We start from the raw sequence: 12,507 nt of genomic DNA, 5'->3' as shown, positions 1-12,507 counted from the left end.
CTTTTGTTCCTCAGTATTGAGTTCGACCGAGACTGTGACTACTTTGCCATCGCTGGGGTGACAAAGAAGATTAAAGTCTATGAGTATGGTACAGTCATTCAGGATGCGGTGGATATTCACTACCCTGAGAATGAAATGACCTGTAATTCCAAAATCAGGTAGGCGTTGACTTTGCATTTGAACTCAGAGAGCCTTTTCCACTTGCTTATGTGCAGTAACTGTTTTGCTTTCTGTATCTGTTGTGGGAATGGGAGGGGAAAGGAGGAAAGCAGGAGCTGATGGAAGGCTTGCTTTGAACTCTGGGTGGGATCAGGTGGCACAAGCACTGTTACTTACCACTCTCAACCAAGGTAGTAGCAGACCCACATGTCTGAAGGAGAAAGGGACATAGGACAGTGAACTGCTTTTGTATTCCTTGCAAATGCCATTGGATACCTAGTCTGTTAAAACGAGAGTAAAAGCAGAGTAGTGGATATACTCTAGGGTAAGTCTTAGCTTGTCTCAAGGTAACTTCTGTGCCCAGTTCTTCATAATAGCCCCAGATTCCTTCGTGCTCTCTTCTCTTCTTCATCAACCAGATCCTTTCCGCTCTGCTGAGAGCCTGCTAGTCCTCAGGAAATATGCCTCACTTGCACCTTCTGCCTATGAATTTATGTCTGCCTGAAGTACTGTTCTGCTGGGTCTCATAATATCAAGCTCTTGGGAAAAGACCTTGCTTGATTTTTGCTTCTGTGCTGCTATCATTACTGTCAACCTATTTTTTGTCTTTTTAGATGACTTAAACCAAAGAAATATAGTCCTCTGTGTCAGAACTTCAACTGAAAGAATCCAGCTAACATAACTTAAAAGTCCTAATTTAAAATTTTTGTTAAAGCTCAAAAGTAGATAATACAGTCAAATCAATTCAGTATTATAATAGAAGTCTCCAGCATCTCTGAACTAATTTGTTTTTATTTGGTATTCTACATTTTAAAAACAGTAAAGCACCTACAAAAGTGTAAGTAATAAATTTATATAACAATGTTTGCAAGCCTCCTTTATAGTGTGAAAGTCACGCTTGGTTTTGTAGTTGACATGTTTCTTAAGATAGATCAGTTACTCCTGTATCACTCATGCTGATTATTCTTGGGAATTGTGTAACACTATTTTAAGAAGGAAAAGGTGTAAATGCAACTGACCCTGGGACTGGATTTCAAGACGAGTATAAATACTGAGAGGGATTTGTGCTGATAAGCCATGCTGATTATGGAGCTTGTGTTTTCCTGGACTTGTGAAATGTTCAGCTTCATTATTCTGGAGAGCAGAGCAGAATAATACAAGAACCATCTAGCAGTCGATTAGTACCTTTTGTTTTAATTAGAATTGGAAAAGCAATGTGTGTTTGGTTGGCACCTCCACATTATATCAACCCTCCTTTGGCATGTGGGTGCTTTTGGTTTTGACAAATAAAGTTAGACTGTCAGTCAAATGCATCCTTGCTATATCCATTAGCTGTGCTGCCAGTCACTGGTGCCGGGGCTCACTGGCGCAGTGTTAAGCAGCATAATAACTTGCTATTCTGAAGTGGCATAGCTTGAGGGAGAAGTTATATATGAAGGCTGTAATTTCATTACGGAATATTGCAGTATGCTGAAAATGTGCCCGTATTACAAAAAAAAAAATCTAAACAAGTGGGGCCTGCTTCTTGTGAAAAGCCATGGCTTAAAGCTGTTGATCTTAATTTGGGTGGAGGTGCAGCTTCTTTTAGAGGCTTACTCTACCTGTTAGTGCTCTTTCTGATATTGAAGACAGATGCATTTCTGCTGCAGTACGTGGGTGGCACCTCTCTTCACAGCAGAGATGTGGGGGTCTATGTGTAGATGGGATTTGGTGACATCTCTTCTGCTGAAGCTGGTATGATGCTGGTATGGCTTGTAATGTCCCTCCTGTCCTTGCACAGCACCAGAGCTGTCTGTCTGCAGGCACTTTGACTTTCCAAAGACATGTCATGGGAAGCTCACCCTAAATTGATCCTGGTTAACCTTGTTCAGAGTGAGGATGCCAGAACATAAATCGTTAGCAGTTATGTTGGTGACTCAGCTTTTGGAGGAGCAGCAGCGCTGATGGGCTTTTATAAAAGCAGACAGGTGACAGCATTTGCAAGGACTTGTGTCTGGCCAAGAGCAAGTCTGCTGGCCTGGAGCAGCTGTGGGAAGGGAAGCCCTTGCCTGGTATGGGGCTGGCACCAGCCCAGCCCTGCTATGCTGTGTGCCAGCTGGGTGCCTGCTGAAAGGTTGAGCTTCATGCCAGCAGTAATTGATTGTAGGCTTTTCTGGAGTGGAGCCCTGGTACCAGCTGTAGCTGAGTCTTTCTTCCTCTTTTTCCAACCTCCTTTTTTATACCCACCTGCTTCTTAAATACATTCTTTTTTCATCATCTGCTGAGCTTTCTCTTCTCTATTTTTAAGAACAGGGAGGAAGTTGGTGTGTCGGGTTTCTGGTAAATGTACATCGTGTCCCCCAGGAATGACAGTGGCATAAGCTTCCAGGAAAAACACAAGATGACACATAAATCCTCATAAAAATCCCATTTACAGATTCATAGCTTCAGTACAAGAAACAAATCCTGGCATTGTGTAGTAGCTATAAACAGCACCCCGTGAGCTAATCATGACTTGTTCTGTCCCTAGCTATGGCAGACAATCTGTGGCTTCCCCTGTGCAGGAGGAGATGAGAAAGGATGAATGGCTAGCAGCAAGCCACAGCTCTTCTCCGATTTATTCAAGAGGCAGACTTGTTGTTTTGCCATAGGTTACAGGGCAAGAAAAATAAGGAGATCTAGCATTCAGGTAAAAGAAATTGGCTTTAGGCCTCGTTAATCTACAGTAGGTGACATACAAGTGTGTTTAGGTAAACACGCTTTTGAAATCCGTGTTTAGTATTCTGCATGCTCACCACTGTGTGTTTGCAGCATCTGTACTTCAGTGATAGATGTTACCACAAACCTCCAAAATCAGCTGCATCTGTTTAGTCAACTGCAGTAAAAGCAAAGCATCGGTAGGCTTTTTTTTTTTTTAGGAGGCTGCTAGTATTTTATTGTTTTAATTTTTTGGTGTCAATAAATCAAATGTGTGATTGCTCTATCCTAATAGCAGTTCATGGGCATATTGCTGTCAGTTTTTAAAATGGCAGTCAGTTCTCACTATTAAATTTAAATTAAACAAAAACTTGCCGTATGGTGTTTTTCATTGCAGGGTCTTTGCTATTTGAAGAGGTATGAGCTCTCTTTTTGCTGAAAAACCTTACAAGCGGTTGTGTTGGATGCCCATATTTCCAGAATACAGAAAACATTTGACACTAAACAGGTTATAAGGAAATACACCTTCAACTTTAATTCCGGTTTCCAGAGTAGCTGCTTCAATTTGCAATAAAATGAAGTTTTTCTTTAAAAGTATTTGTCTCTTACCTACTAGAGGTTTTCTTTGGATTGATTAGAAAAAAGTGTGGGTTTTTTTTTTTTTAAAAAAACGTTCCTAATGGTAATATAATTCTGTATGTCTCTGAAGTGTTTGGTTAGCATTGTTATTCATGTGGATGTTCTTTGCAGTAAAAGATCACTCCCTTAAAAACATTTCAGTTCTGAAACTACTGGGCATTGGTTGACTCATGGTAATAGACTGGCTCTGAAACACTTGGCACTTGGAAGCAGGTCAGACCACAGCAGTTTGTGCGTTATTAAAAGCTTTAACTCTGTTTAACTCTCACTGCCAGAGGGGCGGTTGACACTGGGTAACTTGATCCTGGATTTGAGACATATCAGCTGTAAAAATACTGGCTCATGAAAGAAACATCAGTGTGACTGACAACGCTAACCAAGCTGGCCCACTTGTGTCTCCGAATAAAATGAAGGATGCACGTAAATTTTTATGGGGTCAGGATTTCTGTGTGTCCGGATCAGATGCTGAGGTTAGGAGAGCGTTTCAGAAGTTGGTGATTAGCTTTCAACTAGAGTTTCTCCAGGCTAATCTCGTAGGAAGAAAAGCCATCACAACCCACGGCAAGATAAACCTCTGGGGTGTAAGTATTGCCCTGTTTCTGGATTAAAGAACAAAGCAAAAACTGAAAAAAATACAGCTACTGTTATTTAAAATAAAAGATGGCTTCACAGAACTCCTTTTAATCCAGTGCTGAATTATACATTATCTGAGCTGTAGGTAGCTATTTTTTGTATTGTATCTCATAGCCTCCGCATTTCAATTTCTCCCTGGATGTGGCTGCAGGCCATCTAAAGGTTGTCTGCGAAAGGTTATTTTTATGAACTTCTGGGGGCTCTATGTTTAACCTGTTTGAGGACAATGTAAGCTGTATTTTTGGTCTGTCTCACCTTTGCCCTTTCCTTTCCCCTTCTCTAACTTGCTCCCCTGTGCATTTTTGAGTCTGTTACTCAGTTTGTTACACATGATAACATCTCAAGGGAATCCAAAAAGATTTCTTTGAAGTTTCAACAAAATTGCCTGTGCTGGGCAGGGAAGAAAGATAAGCCCTTCCCTTGAAGGGGGAGCATGGCAGTTGCTGCTTAACCCTAGCACCAGTTTCAGACTTTGTAAAGAGAGATGGGTGATGATGAGGGGAGAATTAAGGCAGAGCGCTGGAACAGGGTTGGTTTTGTCTTATTATGATTCTTTAATCATATTCCTTAAAAATGAAAGATTTATGGTGTATGTGACTTAAAAGGTGTTAATTGAACCACTTAGTGGCTGCAAATCCCTAAACATTTTTCACCTGTCAGTTCCTGTTTTCCCCTCTCTGTCTATCTGTAAGTGCTTTCCAAGTGAGTGTTAACCCCTCATTAACACAATCAGATTTCAGTGAGACAGAATGCTTAGCTTGATCTTTGCTATGGGAGATCTGATGGACATGCTTTTGGGCAGAGAAACTATTTTTCTCCATCTATATTGATTGATCTGATAAAACATTACCTCTTCCTACAAACCTGACACTTCTTACATCCTTACATCTATCATATCTCAAACAGAACTGTTAAACTCGGTCCTTTATATTTTTCTACTTACTCAGTAATGCCTAATTTTCATCTTCAGGGGTGATTTCTTTTTTGACAAGACGTAGTTATGTGTTTATCCTCTTCATAGTTCAGCTTGCCATACCCAGCTTTCTTCTGCTGGTCAGATGTGGATCTCATGCTCCCCTAGCATAAAGCATCCATCCTCTAACCAACCAAGGTGACATCAGCATGTCTGCCTTTCTCTAGGACACTCTCCACCTGCTGATGCTATCTGACTTACTCTCAAAGCTGTCCAGATAGAAGACTGCCTTCTCTAAGATTTGGCCTGGGACTGTATTTTTCCTGTTTTTGTGTTACAGCTAAACTTGGATTAATTTTTTTTCTTAAACTCCTTGAAGCCCTGACTTGAGTGGAGATAAGATGGAGATAAGATTTACTACAGTAAATGTGTAGTGCAGTGTCTACCCCCCTGCCATTAGTTGGAGACTGCTCCCAGCCCAGAGCTTCACTGTGCTATAGCTCTAGAGCTCGGAACTGCTTTTGCTTCCATCAGTGACTGACTGCTCTGCCTGGAAACAAGATTCCACATGTCAGACATGGTTATCTCTGGACTGCTGCAACCTTCACCTCATGGTCCTGGTGGGCAGTGCCTGCCAGCTTCATTTGGTCCTCAGGGAGCCACTTAAGCCTCTCTGAATGAGGCTTCTAGTAAATCATAGACTGTCAAGACCTGTTTTTCTGTGTGGGTACCTAACGGTAGTAGAGCTGAGGTAATGATAGCTCCGTGACCATACATTTGTAGACAGTCCTTGTTACCTACAAGGGCTGAGGACACTAGCATTTTCTGATTAATGATGTATCGTGGAAGAGGTGAAACCAGGGAAAACATTGCCTGAGCTGTATCACCTCAACCATCCTTTTAGCAGCTGGTGGTTAAAGATGATGACTTACATTGGGTAAATAAAACTTTTTAAGTTTCTGAATGCAAAATTTTAAAATGAAGGGATGCTGTTATGAGAAAGAAATAAGCAAGTGTGTGAACAGACTATAGCTAGGTAACGATGCACACAGAGAGAAGTCTTTGACAGGTTGAAAGCAGCATCATCATGTCCTTCTGTATTGGCTATTCTAAAGAAAGCTCCCAGTGATCCACTGGTAAAGGTGTTGTGAAGGTGTTTTCCAAGCTTCATGCAGTGGTGTGAGAGGCTTGCAGAAAGCTGCTGATGTTGGATGACTATCTCATTTCTGTGAGTTACAGATTAACTTGTGCAGAGGAAGTCAGAGCTGGAAGTCTTTTGGATGACTTAGTGCAGGTGCAAGCACCAATAGATTGTTATTCCTTTCTCGTATTTCTTCAAATTTGTCTTAAAAACCAGTTGAGTTTCTTGCTTCCCATTATTTGGCTGCTTCAGAATCTCAGATATGCTTGTTGATTCCACACAGCTAAATAGTGGTGAGCTATGATTAGTGGTTGGTATGCATAGTCCCTGTGTAGTTAAACTCACACCCTAATAAGTTAAGTTTGACCATAGTGAGGAGCAGAACACCAATGCTGCTTGCTGTTACTTCAGTAATTGAAAAATAAGTATTTATATTTAACTACCATAAGAAAGGATAATGATTTTTTCCCTTCTGTGTGTAAATTCCTAAGGAAAACGGAATGCAAGTGTATAGCAGAACCAAGAATTTGCCAAGGTATAATACTCCTAAGTCAGTATCCATGTACCTACATCGTATTTCAATGTGTAGCTACAGTGATCAAAGCAGTTTTAAAAAGTTAGTCACGGACTTCTAGTTTATATTGTTGGTTAAAAATTAGCCCCAAGTATACCATAATCTAGTTAACTGTGTCAGAGCTGTTTGACCTGCATGAATTGGATCTGTCAGTTCAGCTTCTGCTACTTGCATCATGGTTGATACCAACTGGCTTGCTTTTCTGACAGATGGTCCAAAAATTGGTGAACAAGCATTAGAAATTTTCTTACCTCTGTCACATTTTTTGGGAGTCAGAGTAGAGGCATAGTGCCAGAATGCTACAAATGTGACTTGGCAGTGTGGCTGCTCTTGTTTTGTCTGCTGATGATTAGAGTTTTTCAGTGGAATTGTAATTTAGTTTTGCATGGCCACTTAATTTCGTTTAGAATATAAACCTGGGCGAGATATCTTGCAGTTCTCTATCAGAAACATCTCCTAAACTGCCCACAGCAAACAACCTGCTGTTTCTGGATAGGAAGGGGGTTCTTTCTACATCTACAGGAAGCTGGAAGTCGTTTCTCAGAAGTCAAACTTTGATTTGCACATAGGTGTGTGTGTGTAGAACATTACATATGTGCCAGAGGAGAGGTTGATTTACCATCTGTGCAGCTGTGTGGTTTACATGTATAGTTTCTGTTAGATAAGTAGTTATCTTTGTCATAATAATAACAGTAGTAGCTATTGGCAAGAGGCTAATTAGTCAAACCCTGAGCTCTCTGTGAGAACTTGTGTGGAATTCAAATAGCAAAACAATTGCAGTGTTCGAGATGAATACCTTTTTTTTAAAAAAAAAAAAAACCAAAAAAAAACCCAAAAAAACGACAAACCCAAACCCTAAGACTTCATATTGAGGAGGGCAATGTCACTTGAACCAATAACGGGTTTTTTAGTTTGTGGAGGAACATTTGTTATATTTCTGGTGAATTTTTTTTTGTTCTTTCCTGAGTGTTTCAGTGGGGTGGCTTGATCAAATACTGCGTGCTTTCTGGACACTAATTGCTGACGTATTGCATGAGTGATTTTTGTGTTGTAAGGTATGATTTAATGTAAGGCTGACTGGGGCTCTTTTTCTTTTTAAGCTGTATCAGCTGGAGTAGTTACCACAAGAACCTGCTAGCCAGCAGCGACTACGAAGGCACCGTCATCCTTTGGGATGGATTCACGGGACAAAGATCCAAGGTCTACCAGGTAACATGCAATCAGCGAGCAACGCTTTTTCCCACATGAACCATGTCAAGGGAACAGTATGCAGTTTGAGGTTCTGCTTCTAGTCCAGCAATAGGCTCGTTCCAGGTGGTGAAATGGATGCTCCCCCTGTTTGGTAAACGTGTCTCATCTGCACAGCTTTATTGAGCTGTAGTTCTGCAAAGGAGGCAGCTATATCTTCTTGTCACAGTCATGAGACAGTTGACGTTTTCTTGCTGCTGCTTTCAGGCAGGAAATCTGCACAGGGAGAAATGGGTTTCTGGAAGTAGTTTGTCTCACCTTTCTTAGAAACCTCTGTCTCTCCATACCTGTTCCACTTCAGTCTTTGTCAAAAGCCTTTTGTAAAATTCTGTGGTGATTGCTGCTGCAGGTGCTCATAAAGCAGAAGAGCAAAATGCAAGCTTAAATGGTGAGGCTGGGAGAACAGAGCGGTAGGCAGAACCCTTCCTAATACAGTCCTGTGCTCAGCAGAGCGGTGTACGCTCACAAGCGGGCTGAGCTCAACAGCGAGACCTGTTTCAGGAGAAGTTTCTGGCATTTTGTCTTTTCATGCAATTTGAACATGGTATTTCTACATAATGGATTCTTAGAGGCTTGTGATCAGAACACAGAGGTTGAAAGAGAGGTTGTTCTGTTTGGGGAGGGGCTGGAAGTGCTGCAGGCTGTTGTGTAGGTAGCATAGTGCATTGAAACTGATCAGTGATAATGAACTGCAGACCAGTCTTCCATTCTCCCTTCTTGACAGTTCAACATAAGATTTAATTCCTATTTAAGCCTTTGTTTACTTTTTCGTTGTGTGTTTGGCCGTTTTATAATGCTTGTTTTCACTAATCTTTTGCATATCTCAATTAAAAAAAAATGTACTGGACGAAATAAAGGAAAACAGACAAGATTTCAAATGTATCTTGCATTTCTTTATGAGGCTAAATAATGAACCTAGAGATGACCAGCTGTTGCTTATGTTAAAACAAACTCATTTTGCTTCCTATCAGATTACTTGAATTTTTTATTTAGATTTGCATAGAGGCATACCTACTGACATCTGCTTTGCTTGTATTAAAAATCCTTTAGTGGCTTTGTCCTGGCGAGTTTTTCATGTCATCGTCTTGCAAGCCTGTGTGAAGGCTTTAAACAAAGAGTTTTACTGAATTTTGGGGTTTGTTTAATGCCATGTTTTGCTTCTATGTGGGATGTGCCAGCATAGCAAATATTCTGTGTTTTGGGGAAGAGTGTAAGTCTTGTAAAAATAGTTGTTTGAGTGCGAAAACATAGGATTAGACACCAGAAGTTTTGTTTAGTAACTAAACAGGAATGTGAGGATTTCCTGGACTTCCAGGTGTTTGAAATGGCTTTGAATGGGCATCTTATTAGTATTGGGAGATAAAACTGTGATCTGCTAGAATAAGAAGCCGCACATGGTGGAACCACAGCCAAACCATGCTGCAAAAACAGGTCTTTGTGTATTTCTTGAATTATTTTTTTCTTTCAAGTAAAACAAAAAACTCCCAAACAAACAAAACTCACAAAAAAACCCACCAAACAACAAACCAGTTTTAGGTTTTAAAATTACCATTCTATTGTTTTCTGCTTTCATGGCACATCCAGCATTCTACAAGCATTGGTCTGATTGGAAGAAAAGATACTTTTTGAGAAACTGCTAAACACAGTAAGCTTCTCTCTCCAGGACTCTGCTGACAATTTATGTCAAACAGCACGTGTTTTTTCTTTAACTTTTTTATCAAATTACAGCTCACTATCTTTCAATGTTTTTCTTGTTTCTCTAAACAGGAGCATGAGAAAAGGTGCTGGAGTGTTGATTTTAACTTGATGGACCCAAAGTTATTGGCTTCAGGCTCTGATGATGCCAAAGGTGGTATTCTTTTCCAGTCTCTGCGCGGGAGGTTTATACTTTGTGTGTTCCCTTTGAGGAACAAAAATGTGATATTTGAAGTAGCTGATTCCTCAGCTGTGTTCAGTGTTGTAGTTGATGTGGTAATGTGTAAAGATATTACTGAACTGTTTGGATCTTACAGGAGGAGAGGATTTGTTTGGATTAAGATTTCTTGGTGTGGTGCTCATATTTTTCAAGTAATATGCTCTCTAGCTAGCATTTTCCAGGATGCTAAAAGCAGTGTGTTTTAACATTAGTTAAGCTTGTTCAGTTGAAGCCTTGGGGCCTTTCAAAAGAACAGCATGTATTTATATTTTAAAAAATGAGGTTGTTGGGGGGTAAAAAGCAGGAGTTAAAAATGCCTGCCGCAGTTTTACCTGTAACTCTGAATATTAAAGACAGTGCACACTGAGAAGCTTCCCATTTTCACAATGTGCAGTGCTTCTTGAGCTTAACAGAGTCAGATGGGGGACTGAATGGGAGCATTGGAAGTAACTCTCAGCTTTCCACACCCCAGGGTCCATTTGGCAAAGGGCTGTTGGAGAACCCTTAAGACAAGCCCTTTCCCAGCATACTGGTGGAAAAAAAATGTTTCTCCTCATAGAAGAAATAGGAAACTTGTAAAGAAAAGGATAGCACTGAGCAATATGTAGTATTCTTCATCCCTAATGAACAAGATTTTATCTGTAGTATGTTTACAATATTAAATTTAGAGTTATTAAGCAGCAAGAGGTTTAGAGTTCCTTTCATAGTCAATGGGGATCAGCTCTTCCAGGTGGGATGATAGAGCTCTGGACAGAGCTCTTCATGATTTGCTTTGACATGATAAATTAGTTTTTCGTAAGCATTAAACCTTGCAAGCTGCTTCCCCCCCTAAAATGCTTTTAAATTCTGTTTCAAAAGAAAGCTGTATTGGTGTTCCTCAATTGCATTTGGCAGTCTTAATGTAGCTGGTAATTCCATTTTCAAAATGCAGCTTTAATGATTATTTTATACTTAAGGTAGGTTCTAAATGTTTTTGATACACTTCTTCCTGCCGTCTGTGTGTCGTTTTCCCCCCCCCCCCCCCCCCCTTTTGGTGGAAGTCAGGAGTTTTCTATGCGCTTAAATGCAGCAGGAGTGAACATTCACCTTGTAAATGATCAATCTCTTCATCACGTTGCTCCCCACTCATGCTTTGCATTTGAAAAGGCTTGTCTGCCAGGTAGACATGCATTTATTAGCATGGTAACAAGTTGTCCAGTTCTGCAAAGCCAGCTGCAAGCAGAGCTCCTGTCTCTAGTTTAACAGTTCACTTCTTCAGCAATAGTCTGTGAAAATGTAGTGTTTACTTAGAAATTATTGTAAGAAAGTTTGCAGATCTACATAACTTGCATTTTAATTCACAAAGGTCTTCTGAAGGTGTATTGGGGTTTTGGTGAATAAAACTGGACTGGAACATTTTATCCTTTGCTTCTACTGTGATTTGCCTGTGATTTGCATATGTAACAAGTCCGTTAGAGACAAATGGAGTCCTATGTGGAAGTATTTGAAATAAGCACAGATTTTTACGAGTCTTTAAGGTACAGAGCAGTAGTAGCAAATGTCAAAATTAATGTTATAGCGTCCACCTTCCATTTCAGTGATCACATTGAAAGGGTTAAGTGTGAGGAAAAGGTAACACCTATGACAAATTGTCTTAACTCAAACCTGCCTAACTTAAATTTTTGTCCTGCTTATGTTCATGGGTGTTTGGTCGAGTTCTGGCCAGCTTTGGGTACATAGTAATACATGTTTGGCCAGGTGCAGCATCTGATGGGAAAGCCAAGATCTGTGTACCCTTCCTGTCCTCTTTTACATCTCTGTTTGTGTGGGCTTTCTAACAAGAAATATCAATGCTGATGGATATTGGTGTGACCAGAGCAATTGGAGCTAATCTCACCATGCTTCCCTGGAAAGCATGGGTATAACATTTTCCTGTCGAGTGATCAGAACAAGCTGGCAAACAGTGGCAGCTTTGCCAGTTCTTTCTGCTTGCCTGTGTATCTGCCTGTCTTTCCTTGGTCTTTTCAAGTTGGAAGCTAATTTTTAAAGCACTTAGTATGCTCGGTAGGCATGTGTTGGGGAAGGAGTTTTTAGCTGAAAAATCTTATCATCAGTGCTTCACAGCTGTCTCTGCCAGGGTTCAGGGACAGCAAAGAGGGTGCTAACAAATGGAGTGCTATTAGAGATAAAATGATTCTGATACCATTAGAAACAGCATCCCTGGGCCTTAGGTCCTGCATTGTCATTGTTAGATGAAGACAATCCAGGATCCTTATTTGTGGAAGATCTTTCTACTTTAATAGCAGCTAATGAGAGCATAAAAGATTTATTGTATTTGAAGTAACTGCTATGTGCATGAAAACCTCACTTTTATCTACAGTTGTCATGCCCTTCCCTTTTAAAGGGGGCAAAGGTAGTTGCGTATGTCTATAGGGACCCAAAGATGTATGCCAACGAGACAGCAATGAGCAAAATTAAAGTGTTTGCTTGTGCTAGAAGCAGCTTGGGGAAACAGCACAGTCTTAACTTGAGTTCTTTTATGCCAAAACAATTGCAGAAGCTATGATTCTCATGTAAGTAAGAAAGGGTGAATATCTGCCATTTGAGCAGAAAAGATTATTTAATTTGGT

General features: G+C 40.4%; 1 protein-coding gene across 1 annotated transcript in view; it reads left to right on the top strand.

Annotated features, from left to right (window-relative positions):
- Positions 1 to 12,507, top strand: part of COP1 (COP1 E3 ubiquitin ligase) — a 133,220-nt gene that overhangs the window by 54,974 nt on the left and 65,739 nt on the right. The window contains exons 12-14 of the mRNA XM_086462377.1: positions 15 to 158; positions 7,836 to 7,944; positions 9,751 to 9,832. Coding sequence (XP_086318503.1) covers positions 15 to 158; positions 7,836 to 7,944; positions 9,751 to 9,832 — 335 coding nt within the window. The remainder of the gene's footprint in view (positions 1 to 14; positions 159 to 7,835; positions 7,945 to 9,750; positions 9,833 to 12,507) is intronic.

Source organism: Leptosomus discolor, chromosome 3 (genome assembly GCF_034619465.1).
Source record: "Leptosomus discolor isolate bLepDis1 chromosome 3, bLepDis1.hap2, whole genome shotgun sequence".
NCBI lineage: Eukaryota > Metazoa > Chordata > Aves > Leptosomiformes > Leptosomidae > Leptosomus > Leptosomus discolor.
Note: the sequence above shows the minus strand (reverse complement) of the source record. Positions and strands in the feature narration are given on the sequence as shown.